At 38.0% G+C, this 25,045-nt stretch overlaps 1 protein-coding gene across 2 annotated transcripts in view; it reads left to right on the plus strand.

Annotated features, from left to right (window-relative positions):
- The window catches only part of RBL2 (RB transcriptional corepressor like 2), a 57,878-nt gene that overhangs the window by 16,518 nt on the left and 16,315 nt on the right, over positions 1-25,045 (plus strand). For both annotated transcript variants that reach the window (XM_007993261.3, XM_007993271.3), the window contains exons 5-17: positions 752-880; positions 2,478-2,638; positions 2,731-2,795; positions 3,678-3,864; positions 8,819-8,985; positions 11,081-11,190; positions 11,892-11,995; positions 13,561-13,698; positions 14,480-14,644; positions 16,407-16,518; positions 19,566-19,835; positions 20,037-20,317; positions 20,405-20,581. In XM_007993261.3, coding sequence (XP_007991452.1) covers positions 752-880; positions 2,478-2,638; positions 2,731-2,795; positions 3,678-3,864; positions 8,819-8,985; positions 11,081-11,190; positions 11,892-11,995; positions 13,561-13,698; positions 14,480-14,644; positions 16,407-16,518; positions 19,566-19,835; positions 20,037-20,317; positions 20,405-20,581 — 2,066 coding nt within the window. The remainder of the gene's footprint in view (positions 1-751; positions 881-2,477; positions 2,639-2,730; positions 2,796-3,677; positions 3,865-8,818; positions 8,986-11,080; positions 11,191-11,891; positions 11,996-13,560; positions 13,699-14,479; positions 14,645-16,406; positions 16,519-19,565; positions 19,836-20,036; positions 20,318-20,404; positions 20,582-25,045) is intronic.

Raw genomic sequence — 25,045 nt, forward strand, 5'->3', positions numbered from 1 at the left:
ATAATTATATGAATGATTTTTTCGGCTGTCTCCTAAGTATTTCTAATAATTTTCATGACAGAAAAATGTTTTCATGCAAAACAGTTTCTTACAGTTTGAGATTATTTATGAATTTTTAGTGTTCAGAATTTTCAAAGACCAATAATAAAGTTTTAGTCAGCTACTAGGTATTTAATAAACAATGAATGAATGAATGGCATTTTTAGTAAAGTTATAGTTTTCACTAAGCTGTTAGACATTTATTAAAGGCTGGGCATGGTGGTTTACACCTGTAATCCTAGCACTTTGGGAGGCCATGGCAGGAGGATCATTTGAGTCCAGGAGTTTGAGACCAGCCTGGGCAACATAGGAAGACTCCATCTCTAAAAAACGTTTTTAAATTAGCCATGTGTGGTGGTGTGTGCCTGTAATTTCAGCTGCCCAGGAGGCTGAGACAGGAAGATCCCTTGAGCCCAAGATGTTGAGGGTGCAGTGATCCATGATCATACCACTGCACTCCAGCCTGGGTGACCCACCAAGACTCTGTCTCTTAAAAAAAAAAAAAAAAAAAGTGTGTGTATATTTATTTATTTATTTATTTATTAAGATATAAGAGTAATATCTCAAAATTTAAATTTGCCAAAACACTTATTGTAATGAGTCAATTTTGTACAATGTTTTATAATGTCATAATAATTAAAGGAAGAAATTGTTTTTAAAATGTTGTAAAGTCAATGCTAATTTAACTCTATAAGTGCTTATAATCCTTCAGGTAATTTCCCCATGATAAGTGATGATTTGGTCAATTCTTACCACCTGCTGCTGTGTGCTTTGGACTTAGTTTATGGAAATGCACTTCAGTGTTCTAATCGTAAAGAACTTGTGAACCCTAATTTTAAAGGTAGGTTTGTAAATCAAAGGTTTTTGGACCATCTGCATTTCTGTGTTGTGTTTACCCTTGGAGTTGTACAGGTTTCCTATCGTCAGTATTTTGAAAAGCTCCTGTCATTACAGTTATCCAAGGTACTTATAACTAAGAGTCAAGCTTCCTGTAAAAATATTTTTGGAAAAACATTTGCAGATACCACGAAGTTTAAAGTCTTAAATGACAACTTTAGAAATTTCTGAAATATATACTCAACAAGGAGAAGGCATTTAGAAACTCAGAGTTGCAAAGATGACATTAAAGCCGATAGTGTTTTTCTACATTGGCAAACTTTGTGCCTGACACATTGTAGGAGATCAAAAAGAATTTGCTGAAAGAATGTTATTTCAACTTTTGGTACAGAAGAATAGTTATGGTTCTAAAATAAATAAAATGAACTTTCATCTTTTAAACTAACATATATGGAAATGATGATTTTGGCATTGCATTTAATAGAACTTAGGTATATAATTTCTATGAATGATAAGTAGTTAGTCCAAATTATGATTTACAAAGCAAATATTAAAAAGTGTGTATAGAGTTAAAATAAATATTGCTGCTGCTATTTGAGTAATATTGTAATAGGATTCTGGGTGATTCTCAGTTTTGAGGTGATTTCAGTTAAAATTTCAGCTTGTCTATCAAGGTAGATTTTTAAAATTAGTGGAGTTAGTTACTTCAGTTGCTCCTGGTATGGTAAATTTAATGTTCCTTATATTCTTTTCTGTTCTTTCTCGCATTTCTGTCCTAACTCCCTTTTATATTCCCAAAAAGCTTCCCCCTTTCACTTTTACCTTTTTTTTTTTTTTAATTAAAAAGAATTTGTTTTTGAGACAGGGTCTCACTCTGTCATACAGGATGGAGTGCAGTGGTGCAATCACAATTCACTGCAACCTCAACCTCCTGGGCTCAGATGATCCTCTCATCTCAGCCTCCCAGGTGGCTGGGACTCCACCACACCCAGCTAATTTTTTGTATTTTTTAGTAGAGATGGGGTTTCGCCATGTTTCCTGGGCTGGTCTCAAACTCCTGGATTCAAGTAATGCACCCACCTTGGCCTCCCAAAGTGGATTATAGGAATGCCTGACCTTTACCTCTTTTATTTTCATTTGATTTTTTTTCTTTTGTGCTGAGTCTAGGGCAAGAATAAACTGTAAATTAGTGTGAAATACATCTAATACATTCAAATTAAAGTGTATAATCTCTGAACAGTGTAATTTTTTAAAGTGGTGTTTTTTGTTTAAAAGTAGACTTACTTGCAAAGTTATATTTTATTTTTGTGGTTTTTAGATCTTAGTATCCTAAAATTTAATATCCTAAAATTTAAGTTTTAAGTTTCCCTTAACCATCTCTACATAGATAATTGAATAACTGAAATCTTTCGAGTAATGATACACTTTACTTCTATTTGCTATTTTTTGACAAATTCTCAGGGTTAAAATAGATGCATATATACTGTTTCCTATACATTCATATGCTAAGTGGTATACTGATTATAAATAAAATGTTAAGTTTATTACAAATTGGCTTATTGTATGCTGATATCTCTGTTTTTTGATTCTGTACACTATAGGCCTATCTGAAGATTTTCATGCTAAGGATTCTAAACCTTCCTCTGACCCCCCTTGTATCATTGAGAAACTGTGTTCCTTACATGATGGCCTAGTTTTGGAAGCAAAGGGGATAAAGGAACATTTCTGGAAACCCTATATTAGGAAACTTTATGAAAAAAAGGTTTGTAAGTAGCAAAGAAATAACGTGAAAATGTTTTCTGGAGAAAAACTTGATTTAACATGACGACTTAAGGATCTCTTCTTTTATCATAGCTCCTTAAGGGAAAAGAAGAAAATCTTACTGGATTTCTAGAACCTGGAAACTTTGGAGAGAGTTTGTGAGTACTTCTGTATAAAATGTCTTAATATTTTAAATTGTATACTTAGGAAACTTCAGAGGCTAGTGTTTTTATTGTTTGTACTCTGGAAACTGAGAATATGTTTTGTGAGAGAATACGGGGAAGCAAAAATTCTGTCACCTAATATAAGCATACTTTTTAAATGTGTTCAAAATTGTATGGCTGTTCTTTGAAGTTTCATTAAGCTTCTGGATTATAAATTTTGAAATAAATTCTTTTGGAACTATATGGGTGAAAATTGACGATGTGTAAGTGTGGAAGTCTCCAGGCGTGGCTAGAGCAGCTAGACAGATAGTTAAGCTTCTCACCAGAAGCTGCACCTACCAGCAGCTGAAACACTGTCAGCAAAATACTTGTACTGTGAGATGGATGAGCATGGGGATAGCAAGATTACATGTGATACTATCCAGTTTTTGTTTTGTTTTTTGAGATGGAGTCTCACTGTGTCGCCCAGGCTGAAATGCAGTGGTATGATCTCGGCTCACTGCAACCTCCACCTCCTGGGTTCAAGCAATTCTTCTGCCTCAGCCTCATGAGTAGCTGTGGATACAGGCACGCACCACCATGCCCAGCTAATTTTTATATTTTTAGTAGATACAGGGTCTCACCATACTGGCCAGGCTGGATTCGAACTCCTGACCTCGTGATCCACCTGCCTCGGCCTCCAAAAATGCTGGGATTACAGGTGTGAGCTACTGCGCCCAGCTATACTATCCAGTTTTTATAACTACAAGTTACCCTACCAAAGTTTAACTTTCAAAAAAATTATTAGAACTTTTAGTAAATAAAAAAATGAAATAATTAATTGAAATGGCAGTTCTGTGAGAGAGTACATTTTGTCTGTATTTGTTTTTCCTATAGTAAAGCCATCAATAAGGCCTATGAGGAGTATGTTTTATCTGTTGGGAATTTAGATGAGCGGATATTTCTTGGAGAGGATGCTGAAGAGGAAATTGGGACTCTCTCAAGGAGTCTGAACGCTGGTTCAGGAACAGAGACTGCTGAAAGGGTGCAGATGAAAAACATCTTACAGCAGCATTTTGACAAGGTGAGTTTAGCCACACCAGAAGAGTAGAAATACAGGAGCAGTTAAGCCAGGGGTTCTTTTTTATTTTGGTAATTTCATGTTTGTGTTTTACTTGCCTACAGTATGAAGGAGAAAATTCTCATCATACTTCTCTTAATTGAAAAAGGTATCTCTATGATATTTGATTTGTTAATATCAACTTTCATTCATTTTACTGAGGTCTGAGAAAAAGAGAAATTAATATAAATTTAAACAAATGTGTCATGCTGATAATTGTTGGTTTTAAAAAGATGGGCCAGTAATATATAGTCTTATATGTAGTGAACACAGTAATATATAGTCTTATATGTACTACTTTTAGGCATTTAGAAAGTGATAATTGACCTGATTGGGGCCTTCATTTAAGAGACTGGAGAAACTGAGGATCTATAGTCTTTAAGAAAATTCTTTTAAACTGAATTTCAGGACCACGTGGTATTTTTTCACACAGACATTTAGGGTGATGCAGGCCATGAGTTTCCCTTCTGCTATGTGGTGGTAACAGAAAACACAACTTCTGGCAAGTGCCCCCAGAGACACTGGGTAATCCAAGAGCCAATTCACCTGGAAGTAAGCTGCTTCAGACTTGAGACTAGTCTGCTTATTCATTCAACAAATATTCCTAAAGCATTTTATATGTCAGGTTGTGTCCTGGACACTGGAGATACAGCAGTGAACAAAATAGCCATGATAACCCTGTTCTAAAGAAGCTTATATTCCAGTGTGGGGAGATGGACAGGAAATAAACAAGTAAATACATAGTATGTTGGGTGATGACAGATGAAGAAAATAAAATAGAGTAGTAATACAAAATATTGAGGGAAGGGGAGGATGGGATGGGTGGTCTGTTGTAGGTAAGGTGGTTGGTAAGGGTGTCACACACCAGAAGTAAGCGAGGAAGCAAGCCATATGAATAGCTGGGGAAATGTATTTGAAGCTGAGAGCATAACAAATGCAAAGCCATGAGATTGGAACAGGATTAGCTTTTTGGAGGAACAGTGAGAATGACAGTGTGGTAGGAATACAGTGAGGGGAAAAAGTGATAAGAAGTGAAGGGAGGCCAGGTGTGATGGCTCATGCTTGTAATCCTAGCACATTGGGAGACTGAGGCAGAGGACTGCTTGAGCCCAGGAGTTCAAGACAAGTCTGGGCAACAAAGCGAGACCCTGTCTCTACATAAAATATTAATACAAAAAATTAGCTGGCCATGGTTGTATCCACCTGTGGGCTCAGCTACTTGCGAGGCTGAGTCAGGAGGATCCCTTGAGCCCAGGAGTTGCAGGCTGCAGTAAGCCGTGATCGCATCACTGCACTCCAGCCTGGGTGACAGAGCAAGAGCCTGTCTTTCAAAAAAAAGAAAAAAGAAAAAAACGAGAAGAAAAAGAAGTGCAAGGAAGAGGGAAGAACAAGAGAGCCAGACAGACCATGTAAGCTTTGGAAGCCATCGTAAGAACTTTTGCTTCTGCTGTGATTGAGATGAAAGCCATTAAGAGGGTGTTATTAAGAAGAGTGACTGATTTACATTTTTAAAAGTCTTGTGGGAAAGTGGGGTTCGAGGCAAGGGTGGAAGTAGGGAGTTAAGAAGCTATTGGAGTGATTATGGCAATAGTTTATGGTGGCTTGCTTCAGAGAATGGTTTGTATCTGGGCCATATTTTGGAGATAGCACCCACAGGATTTACTGATGGTTTGGATCTAGGGTTTGAGAAAAAGAGAACAGTGATGTCTCCATTTGGGTGAATGGTATAAAAGCTAAAATCCTGACAGGTGCCTGTAAGGTTGTAAGTTATCTGGCCCTGGCTCTCTCTGAATTCATCTACTACTATCCTCCCTCCTCACCCACTAATGCCACATTAACCTCCTTTTTTGTTCTTCAGATATGCCAAGCATGCCTGCAACACAAAGCCTTTGCCTTTGCAATTCCCTCTGCCTAAAACGTATTACTTCAAGATATTCATGTGGCTTCCTTCTCACTTCATTCTGGTCTCTGATAACCTGACTGCTATGTCAATAATAACCACAACGTCCTCCCCAACTTCCTTTCCCCCTGACTCTGCTTGGTAGTGTTTCTCTTCGTATTTATCACTGTTTGACAGTAAGTAGGGAGGTAGGTAGAAAGAATTACTTATTGCCTGTCTCCTTGCATTAGAATATAAGCTTCACGAAGGCTGTGACCAATGTTGTATGCAGCGCTTGGCACATAGTAGACATTCTGGGAACATTTACTACTGAAATTTATTAAGAGGGAAGAGCAAGTCTGGGGGAAGAGGAATCAAGAGTTAGGGTTATTAGTATGTTAAATTTGAGATGTCTTTTAAGCATCCTAGTAGAGAAGTTGAATAGACAGTTGAGGAATAGAAGACCAGAGTTCACAGTTCACAGTAGAGGTTAGGGGTTGTGTATATATGTCCTGGGGTCATCAGGATACAGATGGCTTTTTTTTTTTTTTTTTTTTTTTTTTTTGAGACAGAATCTCACTCTGTCACCCAGGCTGGAGTGCAATGGTGCAATCTCAGCTCACTGTGACCTCTGCCACCTAGGTTCAAGCGATTCTCCTGCCCCAGCCTCTTGAGTAGCTGGGATTACAGGCGCCTGCCACCACGCCCGGCTAATTTTTTGTATTTTTAGTAGAAACGGCATTTCACCATGTTGGTCAGCTGGTCTTGAACTCCTGACCTCATGATCTGCCTGCCTCGGCCTCCCAAAGTGCTGGGATTACAGGCATGAGCCACCGCGCCCAACTGTAGATGGCTTTTAAAGCTCTAAAATGAGGAGAGATTACTTAGAGGTATGAAATAAGAGAGAATAAAAGAGGACTAAGGGCAAAGCTCAGAGTCACTCCAAATTTTGTAAGTCTTTATTTGGAGAAGGAACATCCTAATATTTTTAAGATACCGACTTAATATTTGCACCCAAGTTAAAGAAAGATTCCTCTTGATCAGAATGAACAGGAAGCTCTAAGCTAAGCACAGTGCTATCAAGAAACACCATGTTGACCTTGAGGACTCTGGCAGGAAGCTGTTTGTGGTTGTCACACCTAGTTTCCTCTGTGAAACTATTGCTGCCTGTGGGTGATGTGGTTATATGCTGCTGGCTGCTGTTGATTCTCCTGTTCGTGTACAAGGTGTTTTTCCCTCCCAGTGCCTCCCAGTGTAGGCATTGGTTCATGCACAGTGAAGTAGGTGGCTGCAAGAAACCTTGTAAGGCAGGGAGCAGCCTTTTGAATGCGATTAATCCACCCAGATCATTTTATTGATTTAATTATAGAATGAATTTCTTTGAAACAAAGTGGAAGTCTTAGTTGTATTGCACTTTAAGACAGAGAAAACATGTAGGTTTGTTTCTATATATAGTAAATTTCTGTGCTTTTCTGTATCTTAGGAAACTTGAATAGTTGGCTCTGTTGCCAGGTGAAAATTTTGCTAGGTTTTTTAAAAAATTAGAATAAGTACATTTAATACACAGGGAAATTTGGTTTATCTTGAATATTAAAAGACACTGTTAAGTTATCTTAACCTTTCAGAGTTTATTTGAAAAATCAGAAAGATGTTTTACTAGCTCCTTTGACACCAAGTCACATCTTTTCCATATTTATTGTCAAGAATGTTGACTTTAACTTGTTTCTCTGAAGACCTGTCTACTTTAATGGGAAAAACTGTGATAGATTCTGGTAACTAAAGGTAGAGGAGGGCCAGGAAGACCAATGAAGGCTGTTCTGCATCAAGTTGCCTTTTTAGGGAATGTTCATTTTATTATCTCTCTCTGAAGCAAATTTGAATATTTGGATAGTGGGTGTATTAGTTCATTTTAATGCTGCTGATAAAAACATACCTGAAACTGGGAACAAAAAGAAGTTTAATTGGACTTACAGTTCCACATGGCTGGGGAGTTCTCAGAATCATGGTGCGAAGCGAGAAGCACTTCTTAACATGGCGGTGGCAAGAGAAAAATGAGGAAGAAGCAAAAGCGGAAACCCCTCATAAGCCCATCAGATCTCGTGGGACGTATTCACTATCACAAGAATAGAACGGGAAAGACTGGCCTCCATGATTCATTTACCTCCCACTGGGTGCCTCACACGATATATGGGAATTCTGGGAAATACAATTCAAGTTGAGGTTTTGATGCAGACATAGTCAAACTATATCAGTAGGCTTTTCTTAAATGGATTTTTTTCAACCAAATTTAATTCACAATTTTCTTTTATCTTTGAGTGTCTGCAAAAATAGCAGTAGATGGGAATTGTGAAATTCTGTTTCTCAGAGCTGAGAATAATCTTAATTTTTTCAGGTGAGCAGAATGCTTATCTTTGCCTCTGAGCATAAATTTTACAAGAGGGAATGTAGGGAGCTATACCTTATTTTAGAGTTGTAACTTTTTTGAGATGGAGTTTTGCTCTGTCGCCCAGGCTGGAGTGCAGTGGCGCGATCTCAGCTCACTGCAAGCTCCACCTCCCTGGGTTCATGCCATTCCCCTGCCTCAGCCTCCCAAGTAGCTGGGACTATAGGCGCCCACCACCTCGCCCGGTTAGTTTTTTGTATTTTTTAGTAGAGACAGGGTTTCACCGGGTTAGCCAGGATGGTCTCGATCTCCTGACCTCGTGATCCGCCCGTCTTGGCCTTCCAAAGTGCTGGGATTACAGGCTTGAGCCACCGCGCCCGGCCTAGAGTTTTAACTTTTAAGAGACAAACTTTTAGTTAGCTAAAACACAAATTATTCTTTCAAGCCTTCATCTTCACATGGATATTGGCAGATCTTAATGCTGTTACGTTTAAATTCCAAGAATGGTGACATTTGAGTCAGTAAAATGTATTGATATTGTAAAGATAAAGTTTTAGTCGTTTGAAGTCCCATTTGTAAAGTGAATTAAAGTCTTTCTGGCCTAAAATAATGTTCTTTTAAAAATTTTTATTCTATGTAACTGTTTTTTTCTCTAGTCCAAAGCACTTAGAATCTCCACACCCCTAACTGGTGTTAGGTACATTAAGGAGAACAGCCCTTGTGTGACCCCAGTTTCTACAGCTACGCATAGCTTGAGTCGTCTTCACACCATGCTGACAGGCCTCAGGAATGCACCAAGTGAGAAATTGGAACAGATTCTCAGGTTAGTTTGAGCCCTGTCTGCTTGCTAAGATTTGGTTATTGACCATTTTCCAGTTTCCTATTTTTTCATTATTAATGCCTTAATTCACCCATGAATAATTTTATATCAATTGTATACTGAGTCCTGTTGTGAGTCTGTAGAGGACCTAGCAATAAGATGTATACGTGGAAGATCTTCTTTCCTCAGATTTTTTAAATATAATACAAGACACAGTAACTGATAACACCAGACACTGTAGAATAAAGCACAGAACTGTCTTTGCCAATTGTTCTTTCAAGATTTCAGGGAGTGGTGGGGTGGGGGCAGAGGGAAGCTCAGTGAAGATGGGAATTGTCAGAGGCCTTTGTGAAGAGGGTTAAACCTGAGGTAAGTTCTGAAGGGTGACTCAGATTTGAAAAGATTAATGGAGTTCCACATGTTCATAAAGCAGGACAAAAACCACTGTAACTTTTGTAAACTCTATAAAACATCCTTATCCTGGAAAGGAAGTTCACTGCATTTAGTTTCTTTGATCTCCCTGAGACTGGTAGGGATATCACTGAGTTTTAGTTAAAAGCCCAGTAGGCTGAATCTAATCATCTTATGCATAACCTTTGGCAAGCTGATTTGAAAAGTTACCTCCAAGGTCTCTCTCAGTCCTAAAACCTTATGATATGATGACGTAGACCCAAAAGGACCCCATTTTATTTCTGATGGTGGTATATCAAGAAGACCCTATATGTACACATAAGTAATTTCCCACTCATAGCCAGGCTTCTTAAATGCCAACTACTTTTCCTTTACATTTTTGTGAAGTCTACTTTATTCATAAACTTGATTGTGATTTATACTTAACAAGTTATATCTCTGTGGCCTCTTCCTGAGTCATGTTTTTCAGATGCACCTTGTTTGCCTTGAATTTAGAAGCATTTTGTAAATACATTTCAGAATCCATCTTAATCTCTGTATCTTCCAGATCTCTTTACAGTTTCTAACTAGGCATAACAGCGTTTTAAATCTTAGGTACCATTAGTGGGGTTAAATACCAGTAAATACTAGGTAAAATAAAGGGTCCTGTTTTTGTAGAAAGGTATGTGTGTGTGTGTTCCCAGAAAACTTGTGCTTATATATGTATTCAATAGTTATCTCTAGCAGGACTATAATTGATTTTATTCTCTTTATAATTTTTTAAACTTCATTTTCACAAAGAATATGTATATAATTATATATTTTTGATCAAGATAAAAACAGCTGTTACAAAAATTTACATGGTGATAATTTGTATAATGCTTCTGCATTGAGCATATATTCCTTTCTAATAATAAAAAGACTGAAATAAACCTCATTTGTGGGGAAAAATGTAGAATGCCAGGAACAATTTATATGAGTCTGTAGTATGGGTTTTACACTCCTTCATTCTATTTTCTTCCAGGTGTTCTTAATGGGAGTTGTACTGCCCTCTACGGAAGTAGTTAAGGGCAATTTTGGATCATCAGTGACTGGGGGATGTGAAGGACAGGTGGGGGACAGTCATAGACATCGAATGAGCCCAGGCCAAGGTTGCTAAACTTCCTGCAGTGAAAGGTGTAGCCCCGGCCAGGCAAGGTGGCTCATTCCTGTAATCCTAACACTTTGGGAGGCTGAGGCGGGTGGATCACTTGAGGCCAGGAGTTCGAGACCAGCCTGGCCAACATGGCCATCTCTACTAAAAATACAAAAATTAGCTGGGCGTGGTGGCAGGTGCCTGCAGTCCGAGCTACTTGGAGGCTAAGGCAGGAGAATCACTTGAACCTGGGAGGTGGAGGTTGCAGTGAGCCAAGATTGCACCACTGCATCCCATCCTGGATAAGAGTGAGACTCTGTCTCAAAAAATAAATAAATATATAAAATAAAAGGTGTAGCCCCACACAAGAAAAGTTTTTTTTTTTTTTAATTCCAACTGGTAATACCACCACCTTTGAAAAGGAAGTATAGGATCTCTTGGATTAATTTGGGAAGTGTATAGTTTCTGTTCAGAGTGTTTTATAGGTATATGTTAGTGAAATTATAGAAACATTTTATCCCCTTGTGACTTGCCAGGACCTTTAAATTATGTTATTTCTCATTACCTTTTTAGGACATGTTCCAGAGATCCAACCCAGGCTATTGCTAACAGACTGAAAGAAATGTTTGAAATATATTCTCAGCACTTCCAGCCAGATGAGGATTTCAGTAATTGTGCTAAAGGTAAGATTTAATATTGTTATTCTGCTCTTATGTTTGAAGTTTAACTAAATGGAGTCATTTCTTACTAACTAAGAAAGATGAGGAAGAGATTTATGACTTTAGACTGAGGGCTAGGATATGGCTGTCCAATTTTTCTGGTCAACCAAGTGATTTCTGAGCCCTTCTCAGTAAGATAGAAATTTTAGAGTGGTATTTTTATTTTAATGGACTTCTGATGCTTTTTTATCTGCAAATCTTTAGTTTTTTGTTTTTTGTTTTTGTAAACTGGAAATGAAATAGAAGCGTAGTGATTCTTCAACATATTGAGAATAAGGACAGAAGATATCACTGTTATGGGCCCTGGCCTAGGAATTGTTTGATGTCAGGAATTGGAACTAAGTAGGTGTGGAATAGTAAGCCAGTTACATACCTCTTAGCGTGGGTTTGTTTTGTTCAACCATAGAGGGGAAAAAAGGGTGTAAGTCTTAAATAATATTATAGTTCTTTATGTGCAAATTAATTTAATAATTTTAGAAAAATGTGACTGTTACCATGAAGAAAATTAAGGTATCTTAGGGATAATTAAAACACCAGTCATAAGAAGTTTGCATATCTAAAGTATTGGGTTGGTTTTTAAATTTTATTTTGTGAGTAAAGAAGGAGGAATGGGCCTTTATTTTCTTTGTGTGCCATTTTTGTGGATTTTTTTATTATTTCTACAGAAATTGCCAGCAAACATTTTCGTTTTGCGGAGATGCTTTACTATAAAGTATTAGAATCTGTTATTGAGCAGGAACAAAAAAGACTAGGAGACATGGATTTATCTGTGAGTAAAATAACCAATGTATTGATCAGCGCGGTAAAACATAATTTCCTTCCTGCCCCATTCTGTAGGTTGTTTTTTTACTTTATTTATAGTCTCCTTTCATGCACAAAAGTTTTTAATTTTGATGAAATCCAATTTATTTTTTCACTAGTTGCCTGTGCTTTTTTTAAAATGTGTGTATATATGTATGTATGTATGTATGTATTATTTGAGATGGAGTCTTGCACTGTCGCCCAGGCTTGAGTATAATGCCACGATCTCGGCTCAATGCAACCTCCGCCTCCTGGGTTCAAGCAATTCTCCTGCCTCAGTCTCCTAAGTAGCTGGGATTATAGGCACGTGCCACCATGCCCAGCTAAGTTTTGTATTTTCAGTAGAGACGGGGTTTTGCCATGTTTGGCCAGGCAGGTCTGGAACCCCAGACGTCAGGTGGTCTGTGCGCCTTGGCCTCCCAAAGTGCTAGGATTACAGGCGTGAGCCACTGCGCCTGGCCTGTTGCCTGCGCTTTTGGTGCCTCAGTAGCTTTTAATTAAAAAATAATAATTGTTTACAGTGTTGGAAAATTATAAGCAAAAAGAAGAAAATAAAAATCACCTATGATTAATGTCATCCTGTGATAAACATATTGACTTTTGGTACATGGTCATCTAGCCAGTCACCTGCCTGCTTGCCTTTCTGTTTTTTTGGGTTTGTTGTTGAGACAGAGTCTCACTCTGTTGCCCAGGCTAGAGTGTAGTGGTACAATCTTGGCTCACTGCAACCTCTGCCTCCCATATTCAAGTGATTCTTGAACAGTATTGCCCAGGCTGGTCTCAAACTCTGGACCTCAAGTGATCTGCCCGCCTCGGCCTCCCAAAGTGCTGGGATTATAGGTATGAGCCACCCGCCTGGCCCCTTTCAATTTTTTTTTTCTTTTTTTTCTCTCTTTTTTTGAGCCAGAGTTTTGCTCTTGTTGCCCAGGCTGGAGTGCAGTGGCGCAGTGTTGGCTCACTGCAGCCTCTACCTCCTGGGTTTAAGTGCTTCTCCTGCCTCAGCCTCTGAGTAGCTGGGACTACAGGTGTGTGCCACCACACCTGGCTAATTTTCTATTTTTAGTAGAGATGGGGTTTCACCATGTTGGTCAGGCTGGTCTCGAACTCCTGACCTCAGGTGATCTGCCCACCTTGGCCTCCCAAAGTGCTAGCATTACAGGCATAAGCCACCGCGCCCGGCCCCCCTTTCAGTTTTTTATAGCACTGACTGTAAATACTGTTTTGAAACATCTTTCTCTGTCATCGTTCTTCTAAGCATCAGGGTGTGTGTGTATTTTGGTTAGAGATGTAATCTCTTTTAAGATATAATAGGTAAGGTTTTAAAAGTCTCATACATTCCTTTAACATATTTCCTCTACTAAAAAATGGGCTTTATTTCTATAATTAAGAAAGTTTTGTAAGAAAATAAGCATACACTTTGCACTCAGTCAGAAAATGAGACTTTCTTTGGTATTTTCACTTAAATTCACTGGGTATGAAATGACTTTTTAGATTAAGTAAATGTTTCTGAATGCTAATAACTTTATTTTATAGGGTATTCTGGAACAAGATGCCTTCCACAGATCTCTGTTGGCCTGCTGCCTTGAGGTCGTCACTTTTTCTTACAAGCCTCCTGGGAATTTTCCATTTATTACTGAAATATTTGAAGTGCCTCTTTATCATTTTTATAAGGTATTTTTAAAAATATGATATAATGTGGATATTGTAGATGAGACCAACTTCCTGTTGTTAGTCATTTAGTTCAAGTTAACATCTAAGTGTATTTATGCTGTTTTTAATTACATAATTAATCACTAGTTGTGGAGTAAAGAAATAGAATCTTAAGACCTATGTAAATTTTTTAATATTGTATGAAAGATCCATTTTGGGTAAAAGCTTTGATTCCTCTCTTTATGTAATAACAGTTTTTAGAATACTGTGATTTTTATGAGATGAGAAGTCTTAAAAAAAGTAGCACACATGTCACTAGCTAATCTTGTATAGCAGCCTTTTTTTATTTTATGAAAATTAAATACCACTGAAAATGTCAGAAAAAAATGAAAGTTCTCTTTCATGTGTTACAGAGAGGCATAGAGTTAAAGCATTGATTTGGTAGCTATTTCTTGATACTGAGTTAGCATATGAGTTTATCTTAACTCTCATAAGATAGTCAAAACTAATTTTTATAGTGGCATAGATTAAATGTTTAGAGATTTTTATATGAAATTTTAAGAGTAATGTTTTTCAACCTCAATATACATATATTTTCATTAAAAACTTTTGAAATACATCACAATGTAAACCATTTTATATAATTCACATGGTTTGAACTATAATTATTTACAAAGACAGTAAAAGGAAGAGCAGCTGTTTCCAAATATTTCAACTTGTAATTTTTGACTAATTTCTTGTCTAAATATTTAAAAATATTTAATTATTATTATTCAGTGAACCAGGACATTTTTTATTTCAGGTGATAGAAGTATTCATTAGAGCAGAAGATGGCCTTTGTAGAGAGGTGGTAAAACACCTTAATCAGATTGAAGAACAGATCTTAGATCATTTGGCATGGAAACCAGAGTCTCCACTCTGGGAAAAAATTAGAGACAATGAAAACAGAGTTCCTACATGTGAAGAGGTTTGTGAAAATAACATCTTTTTATGAGAAAAATACATCAATATCTAATCTATTAATCCTTTTGGGGATGGGAGGGTGGCAATTGGGTTTAATATGTTATAATTAATTACACCTTGTTATGAGAAAAACTTGGGACTGTAACGTCGTCCCTCTCTACCCGCAAATTGGGAAGGTGCCAAGAGACAAAGAATGACTCAGACAAGTCCAGCTTGGCAAGTAGATATGTTTATTAAGACTTAGATATGTAGGGGCTGGGCGCGGTGGCTCATGCCTCTAATCCCAGCACTTCGGGAGGCAGAGACCGGTGGATCACCTGAGGTTGGGAGTTTGAGACCAGCCTAACCAACATGGAGAAACCCCGTCTCTATAAATATACAAAAAATTAACCAGGCGTGGTGATGCATGCCTGTAATCCCAGCTACTTGGGAGGATGAGGTGGAAGAATTGCTTGAACCCGGGAGGTGGAGGTTGCGGTGAGCCGAGATTGTGCCATTGCACTTCAGTCTGGGCAACAAAAGCGAGACTCTGTCCCAAAAAAAAAAAAGAGACTTACATATGGAGGAGGCAGAGGTGGTGGGGAAAAATAAAAGACTTATATACAGCGTACTTATAGGTAGCAGCAGGACAGCTCTAGAGATCCTCACCACCTCCCATCACTAAGCTGCTAATTTTCTGGCTCTTTGCCTACTGTGTGTGTGCACGATGGGACTGTTTTCCTTGGTAGTTTCTCAGATCCTCTCTGGGATGTTTGGGTTATCAGGGACACCTGCTCCTTGGCTGGGCACCATGGCCTTGGCTCAGTACCCAGCCTTCAGGGTTTAGGCAGCAGACATACACCCTTAAGTAAGGTAAGTGACCTATCATACTTCACCCCATGTCAATGAGGAAACGAGTCAGATAATTTATAGTTGTCCTAAGATTTTGGTGACAGAGTAAAAATTCAGTGTTCTTTCTTGATTTCCTTATCAAGTTTCTCTTCCATAGAGCAGTGGTCCAACCTTTTTGGCACCAAGGACCAATTTCATGGAAGACAATTTTTCCATGGACAGGGTTGGGGGTGGGGGAGATTTTGGGATGATTCAAATGCCTTACATTTATTGCACACTTTATTTCTATTATTATTACGTGGTAATATATAATGAAATAATTACATAATTCACCAAAATATACAGTCAGTGGGAGCCCTGAGCTTGTCTTCCTGCAACTAGATGGTCCCATCTGGAGGTGGTGGGAGACAGTGACAGATCAGCAGGCATTAGATTCTCATAAGAAGCATGCAACCTAGATCCCTTACGTGTGCAGTTCACAATAGGGTTCACACTCCTATGAGAATCTAATGCCACCACTAATCTGACAGGAGGCCAGCACAGGTAGCAATGTGAGTGATGGGGAGCAGCTATAAATACAGATGAAGCTTTGCTCGCTTGCTTACTTGCCTGCCGCTCACTTCCTGCTATGTTGCGTGGTTCCCAACAGGGTCCATGGCCCAGGGGTTGGGGACCCCTGCTTTAGAGTGGTTGATATTCAAACTCTCCAAACCAGTAATGAAGGTTGACTCATATTTAGTATGCAATTACAAGGTTTTGCATTTTTTGACTGCCAAAAGTTTTTTTTTTAACTTTATTATGAAAATGGGAAAGACAGCTGATTTTATTTAGATGGAATAATCGTTAAGAGACTTTTTCCGCCTTAGATTACTACTGGATTTCTAATTAAAGTGCTGTTTTGGATCCTGGCATTCTGTGTAACCAATTCTTCACAGGTCATGCCACCTCAGAACCTGGAAAGGGCAGATGAAATTTGCATTGCGGGCTCCCCTTTGACTCCCAGAAGGGTGACTGAAGTTCGTGCTGATACTGGAGGTCTTGGAAGGAGTAAGTTTAAAATACTAGGGGAATATTTTGGGGCTTACTATCTGGAAATTTAAATTTTATTTAACCCTATAAGTAAAGTTAATAGGGTATATATTAGAAGAAAATATTCCATGCATTTTTGTGTCACATGAATCACTTAAAAGAAGGGCCTTTAAAGACTATTTAAGAACACAGGAAAATGCATGATATAACAGGTATCTTTTTAAAAGGATAGACGATAGACTGCTATATTTATTTAATTTTTTTTTTTTTTTTTTTTGAGACAGAGTCTCGCTCTGTCGCTCAAGCTAGAGTGCAGCGGCCCAATCTCAGCTCACTGCAACCTCTGCCTGTCGGGTTCAAGCAATTCTCATGCCTCAGCCTCCTGAGTAGATGGGACTACAGGCATGCGCCACCACGCCTAGCTAATTTTTTGTATTTTTGTAGAGACGTTTTGCCATATTGGCCAGGCTGGCCTCGAACTCCTGACTTGAAGCAATCCGCCTGCCTCGGCCTCCCAAAGTGCTAGAATTACAGGCATGAGGCACCATGCCTGGCCGACTGCTATATATTTAATATGATCCCTATTTTTAAAATGTATGTTTATTTATGAGCATGCAAAATGGTGGAAATGGAAAAACCAAACTGTTAAGATCATTGTTGGGTGATAGAATTCCTGGTGATTTCTGTAAAATTTTTAAGGCAAATACATATTACTTTTAAAATCAGGAGAAATAGAAAAGCCTTCTTAAAGATAGAGCTGCATGATCCAGTTAGGTATAGACAAGGCAGTGAGTTAAGACAACTGAGTATGTTCTACTGTGTTGAGCTATGCTACCCTAGTTAATGACATTAGTGCTGGCCCAAGAAATACAGAAAAGGGCAGTTTTGCTATCCATCTGGTTTATATTTTTTAGGCAGCTGTTTAGAAGATCTGCAAGGTGAAAGGTTTTAGTTTACATATGTGAGAGAGAACTGCTTTTTAAAGAGCAATTCAGTAAATCCAGAGAGTTCTAAATCCTTGGATCCAATTCAAAGAATATCCTTATTTCTAGATCACCTTTATAATGTAATTGGTAAGAACTGGCTACAGAAGAAATACCAGTTTTAAAGTCAGGAATCACTCTAGGCTGGGCATGGTGGCTTATGCCTGTAACCCCTGCACTGTGGGACACCTAGTTGGGAGGATCGCTTGAGCCCAGGAGTTCAAGACCATCCTGGGCAACATAGCAAGATGCCATCTCTACCCCCCCCCTAAAAAAAAACAAAAATTACTCTAGGTCAGTGTATACTTAATAGACTTGGATGATCCTTATGAAGAGTCCTCATTTTTGAAAGATCTGACAGTTGGTCTTTCTTAGTCTATTTTTGTAGAATTTTCCCTTCCCTAATCTACAGATTAGGAAGACTTGGCTTTAAACTTCATTTTCTTTGTACTTATCACTTCTCAGTTTTCCTGAGATCTCTTGATATTTTACAAGAAAAAATGATCATAATCTATTCTTTCTGATTCTGCAGCGTTGTATCAAATACAAATCTAGTAAGTTTATTTACTTTTGTATCATCTGGAAATTGAAATGTTAAGCCACAGTTTATTAGTATTTACTCCTATCAATACTTCTTACAAACTTCCTACATATATTTTAAAATTTAAAAACACACTGATGCACAGCTCTTAGAGGTGGACACAGAAGAAGGAAGAAATGCTTCTCAAAAATTCATACATTATTGTGAATACTTAAAAATAGACTAAGCCTTAATAGGTTGTTCAGATAATGAAGAAGTTTTACAAACAGTGGTGATTGTTGTGGCCACATTGTAAATGTAATTGATACCACTGAATCGTACACTTAATCGTACCACTGAATCATATACTTAAAAATGGATGAAATGGTAAATTTTGTTATATAAATATATATACAAATATATATATTTATATATATACACAAATATATATTTATATATACACAAATATATATATTTATAAATATATATAAATATACAAATATATATTCATAAATATACGTATATACAATTTTTATATAAATATACAAAATACATATATAAATATTAATATATATATAAATATACATATTTATATATATATTTTTTAAACCCACAATTTTAAAAAACTAGCCTGTAATACCAGCACTTTGGGAGGCCAAGGCGGGTGGATCACCTGAGGTCAGGAGTTTGAGACCAGCCTGGCCAACATGGTGAAACCCCATCTCTACTAAAAATACCAAAATTAGCCATGCCTGGTGGCATACGCCTCTAATCCCAGTTACTCAGGAGGCTGAGGCACAAGAATCACTTTAACCCAGGAGGCAGAGGTTGTAGTGAGCCAAGATCAGGCCACTGCACTCCAGCTGGGGTGATAGAGTAAGACTCTATGTCTCAAAAAATAAAAAAAAAATAACAGTTTACCCCAAACCATTGAATTGTACAATTTAAGTGGATGAAATTTATGATATATAAACTGTTTTAAAAAAATAAATTATGCTTAATTGAATCCAAATCATGCATGTCTACCTTGCTTAAGAACATTATTGAGTTTTAATAATTTTTATGTGTGGAAAAAGACAAAGATCAAAATTGATAAAACTGGTGGCGGAATGCTCCTAGATGACATACTACCAATCATGTCCCCTTAAGAAGTAGTGGCTCTGTAGTAAAATCACATCTTACGTGAGTGGTAGGTGGAAACTAAATATGGCAGAAAATATTATAGAAAAATGTAGTACAGAAAAAAGGGTAATTCCTTAAATCATGAAGGTTCTTTAGTAGTGGAAGACAGAGTCGGGTCTGATTTGGGAAAGGGGGAGTGGAGAAAGGAACACTGCAAGACAAAAAATTCCATTTTAAAATTTGCTCTCAGTTGTGTTCACTGAACACTAATGAAAACTCACTAATGGATATAGGTAAGATGACTTCTGTAATTCTTGTTTGCTTTTTGAATTATGAAGTATTTCAAACACTGTAGTTATTTTTGAACATAACAGCTTGGATGAAAGTCAGATCTGAGTCTCCTTCAGTGAAATGCTTTGTTTGATTTGTTTTGAACCTAGGCATAACATCTCCAACCACATTATACGATAGATACAGCTCCCCACCAGCCAGCACTACCAGAAGGCGGCTATTTGTTGAGAATGATAGCCCCTCTGATGGAGGGACACCTGGGCGCATGCCCCCACAGCCTCTAGTCAATGCCGTCCCTGTGCAGAATGTATCTGGGGAGCCTGTTTCTGTCACACCGGTTCCTGGACAGACTTTGGTCACCATGGCAACCGCCACTGTCACAGCCAACAATGGGCAAACAGTAACCATTCCTGTGCAAGGTAAGGAAGGCAGAGTTGGATACTGAGTTCTTTCTCTGTGGCGTGTATTGAAAAGTTACCTGAGGTTTGGCTAGAGTGACATAGGGGACAGAGGAGTGATGGGGAGAGAGGGTTTGGGAGAGGAGAAATTGTAAACCTCTGCCCGGAGAATCTCTTATTATCAACATTTTCTTCATGCCTTTTTTCTCTATCACAAACTAGGTATTGCCAATGAAAATGGAGGGATAACATTCTTCCCTGTCCAAGTCAATGTTGGGGGGCAGGCACAAGCTGTGACAGGCTCCATCCAGCCCCTCAGTGCTCAGGCCCTGGCTGGAAGTCTGAGCTCTCAACAGATGACAGGAACAACTTTGCAAGTCCCTGGTCAAGTGGCCATTCAACAGATTTCCCCAGGTGGCCAACAGCAGAAGCAAGGCCAGGCTGTAACCAGCAGTAGTAACAGACCCAGGAAAACCAGCTCTTTATCACTTTTCTTTAGAAAGGTAATTTTTCACGTACTCTTACCAGAGCATGAGCTTGGGAAATACAAGTGTTAAACAAAGTTTGAAATGTTTTTGTTTATCTCCTAGGTATACCATTTAGCAGCTGTCCGCCTTCGGGATCTCTGTGCCAAACTAGATATTTCAGATGAACTGAGGAAAAAAATCTGGACCTGCTTTGAATTCTCCATAATTCAGTGTCCTGAACTTATGATGGACAGACATCTGGACCAATTATTAATGTGTGCCATTTATGTGATGGCAAAGGTGAGTACCATTTTGGAACTGTAAAGGCAAATATAGGTCTTCATTACTGAGAACATTTTTTAACCGCTTTCTTGAAGTACAATTTACATGCTCTATAATTCATCTATTTAAAATGCACAACTAAAAGGGTCTTAGTATATTCACAGATATGTGCAATACTCACCACAATTTTAAAACAGAATATTCCATTATATAGTTATATGAGAGTATTTTTATCCATTTATTAGGTAATATATATTTTAGTTGTTTCTACTTTTGGCTATATGCATAATACTGCTATTAGCATTTGTGTTTGGGTTTTTGTATAGACATATATTTTCATTTCTCTAGGGTATATACCTAGTAATGGATTGCTGGGTCATACATTAACTATGTTTTAACCAGTTAGGGAATTGCCAGACTGTTTTCCAAAGTACTGTACCATTTTACACTTACACAGGCAGTATAATAAAGATTTTACTTTCTCCACTTTCTCATTAACACTTATTATCTTACTTTGTTTAAATAACTTATTAAGGAGAAATTCACATAACAAAATTAACTGGGTTTTTTTTGGGTTTTTTTGTTTGCTTTTTGAGATATTGTTTCACTCTTGTCACCCAGGCTGGAGTGCAGTGGTGCATCTCAGCTCACTGCAACCTCTGTCTCCCAGGTTCAAGCGATTCTCCTGTCGTAGCCTCCCAAGTAGCTGGGATTACAGCCATGTGCCACCACGCCTGGCTAATTTTTGTATTTTTAGTAGAGATGGGATTTCACCATGTTGGCCAGGCAGGTCTCAAACTCCTGACCTCAGGTGATCCGCCCGCCTTGGCCTCCCAAAGTGCTGGGATTACAGGCATGAGCCACCGGGCCCAGCCAAATTAACTATTTTAAATTGAACAATTCAGGAGCATTTAGCACATTTACAGTACTAAGTGTAATCAATGGTTGTATACTCACCACTTCTATCTAGTTCCAGAACATTTCTGTACCTGCAAAGTAAAACTCCTTTCCTGTTAAGTAGTTGCTCCCCATTCTACCTCCCACAGCACGTGGCAATCAGCAATTGGCATTCTGGCTGTATGGATTTATCTGTTCTTAATCGTTTATAGAAATGGTACAATAAGTGACCTCTTGTGTATGGCTTCTTTTACTTAGGATTATATTTTCAAGGTTTATCTATGTTGCAGCATGTATCAGTACTTCATTCCTTTTTATGACTGAATGATATTCCATTGTATGGATAGGCACAATTTTTTTCTCCACTCATACAGTGATGGATATTTGGGCTGTTTCCACCTGTTGGCTATAGTGAATAGCGCTGTTGTGAACAGGTATATCATGTACCTGTTTGAGTGCCTGATTTCAGCCCTTTTGAGTTTATTCCTAGCAGTGGAACTGCAGGGTCATATGGTGATACTATGTTTAACTTTTTTGAGGAATCCACCATACCGTTTTCCACAGAAGCAGCACCATTTGACATTGCTACCAGTAATACACAAGCGTTCCAGTTTCTCTGTATCCTTGCCAACTTATTATTATTATAGCCATCTTAGCGGGTATTGGGTGGTATATCATTGTGGTTTTGATTTTCATTTGCCTGATGACTTAAGGATGTCAAGCATCTTTTCATTTGCTTACTGGCCATTTGTATATCTTATGTGGAGAAATATCTTTAAATCCTTTGCCCATTTTTAAATTGTGTTACTATTGAGTTGTTGGAGTTCTTTGTTTTGGATACAACTACCTTCTCAGACATATGATTTGCAAATATTTTCTCCCATTTGGTGTATCTTTTCACTTACTCGGTAGTGTCATTTGAAGCATAAAAGTTTTTAATTTTGATGAAGTCCAGTTACCTGTTTTTTGGTTTGTTACTTGCACTTTGGGTGTCCTAAGAATCCATTGCCAAATCCAAGGTCACTAAGATTTATCCCTGTGTTTTCTTTTGATTTTTATAGTTTTACCTCATAGTTAGGTATTTGATCAAATTTGAGTAATTTGTGTATGGTATGAGGTAGTAGTCCATTTCTATTCTGATTATGTGGCTGTGCAGTTGTCTCAGCACCATTGAAGATTTTTTTCCTCACTGAATGGCCTTGGTGGCCTCCTTGAAAATTAGTTGACCGTTGACAACATGTGGGTTTATTTCTGGACTCTAAATTCTATTCCATTGGACTATATGTCTATCCTTATGCAATACCATATTCTCTAGATTAGAGAGTTGCTTTCTTATAAAGTTTTGAAATTGGGAAATATGAGTGCTCCTACTTTTTTTTTTAAGATTATTTCAAGAGTCCCTTGAAAAATGAATTTTAGAATCAGATTATCAGTTTCACAAAGGAATCAGCTAGGATTCTGATAGAGTTGCACTGAATCTGTAGATCAATTTGGGGAGTATTGCCATCTTAACAATTTTATGTCTTCTGATCCATGAACATAGAATGTTTTTCCATTTATTTAGATCTTCAGTTTTTTCCAACAATGTTTTGTACTTTTCAGAGTATGTTTGCAATTCTTTTGTTAAATTTATTCCTAGTCTTATTGATGCTATTCCAAGTGTAGTTGTTTCATTGTTAACGTGTTCATTGCAAGTGTATAGAAAAACATTTTTGTATAGTGATCTAGTATCCAGCAGCCTTGCTGAACTTATTAGTTCTAATAGTTTTCTAGTAGATACCTTAGGATTACTATGTAGGAAATCATGGAATTTGCTTATAATTTTACTTCTTATCCAAACTGGATGCCTTTTATTTCTTTTTCTTTCCTAATTATCTTGCTACAACCTCCAGTACAGTTGAACAGAAGTGTCGAAAGCAGAAATCCTTGTCTTGATCTTAGGTGGAAAGCATCTAGCTTTTCACTATTAAATTATGATTTTTTCCATAGTTGCCCTTTATCAAGTTGAGGAAGTTCCCTTCTTTTCCCAGTTCATGGAGTGTTTTTTATCATGAAAGGGCATTAGATTTTGTCAAATGCTTTTTTTGTGTCCATTGAGATGATCGTGTGTTTATTGTTTTTATTATTCTATCAATATAGTATATTACACTGATTAATCTTCCTATGTTAAACCAGCCTTGGATTTCTGTTGTAAATCCCTCTCAGTCATGGTGTATAATTCTTATTTTTTTCTTTTTTTGAGACAGTGTCTCACTCTGTTACCCAGGCTAGAGTGCAGTGGTGAGATCATAGCTCACTACAAACAGCCCTCCCATCTTTGTCTCCTGAGTAGCTGCGACTACAGGCACATACTACCATGCCTGGCTAATTTTTAAAATTTTTTGTAGACAGGGTCTACCATGTTGCCCAGGCTGGTCTCGAACTCCTAAGCTCAAGCAATCTTCATGCCTCAGCCTCCCAGTGTGTTGGGATTATAGGCATGAACTACTGCACCCGGCTGCTATAATTCTTTTCTTTTTTGTTTTTGAGATGGAGTTTTGCTCTTGTTGCCCAGGCTGGAGTGCAGTGGCACGATCTTGGCTCACCGCAACCTCTGCCTCCCAGGTTCAAGCAATTCTCCTGCCTCAGCCTCCCAAGTAGCTGGGATTATAGGCATGTGCCACCACCCTGGGCTAATTTTGTATATTCAGTAGAGATGGGGTTTCTCCATGTTGGTCAGGCTGGTCTCGAACTCTCAACCTCAGGTGATCCACCCGCCTCGGCCTCCCAAAGTGCTGGGATTACAGGCATGAGCCACGGTGCCCAGCCTATAATTCTTTTTATATGTTGCTAGGTTTGGTTTGCTAACAGTTTGTTAAGGAATTTTTTTTTTTCAATTAAAAACCTTACTTATTTTTTCAAGTTTCCACATGCAGCAGTGATTCCTAAGGAATTTTACCCTTATTCATAAGAGGCATTGGTCTGTGGTTTTCTTGTTATGGCTTTGTCTGGTTTTATTATCAGGGTTATACTGGTCTCATAGAATTGAGTAGGAAGTGTTCTCTCCTCTTCTGTATTTAGGGTTTTTTTTTTTCCTTTTTTTTTTTTTTTTTTTTTAATTTACAGCTGTCTGAAAGACTCATGGATATGAGCTTCTTGGTATTAATGTTTTAAAGTTTGGTAGAATTCAGCAGCGAAGCTGTTGAGACCTATCTTCCTTGTGGGAAGTTTACTGATGAATAATTCCGTCTCGTATTTGTTACAGGTCTATTCAGATCATCTGTTTCTTCTAGAATCAGTTTTGATAATGTATGTCTTTCTAAGAATTTGTCTGTTTCCTCTGGGCTAAACTGTTGGCAAATAATTATATTTCCTTCTGTTCTTTTTTATTCTTTAAGGTCAGTAGTAATATCCTTTTCCTTTTCTGATTGTACTTTTTGTTTGTTTTGTTTTTTGAGACAGAGTCTCACTCTGTTGTCCAGGCTGGAATACGGGGGCGTGATCTTGGCTTACTGAAACCTTGGCCTCCTGGGTTCCAGCAATTCTTGTGCCTCAGTCTCCTGAGTAGCTGGGACTACAGGCCTGTGCCACCTCGCCCAGCTAATT

The sequence above is a fragment of the Chlorocebus sabaeus genome, chromosome 5 (genome assembly GCF_047675955.1).
Source record: "Chlorocebus sabaeus isolate Y175 chromosome 5, mChlSab1.0.hap1, whole genome shotgun sequence".
NCBI classification, from domain to species: Eukaryota; Metazoa; Chordata; class Mammalia; order Primates; family Cercopithecidae; genus Chlorocebus; species Chlorocebus sabaeus.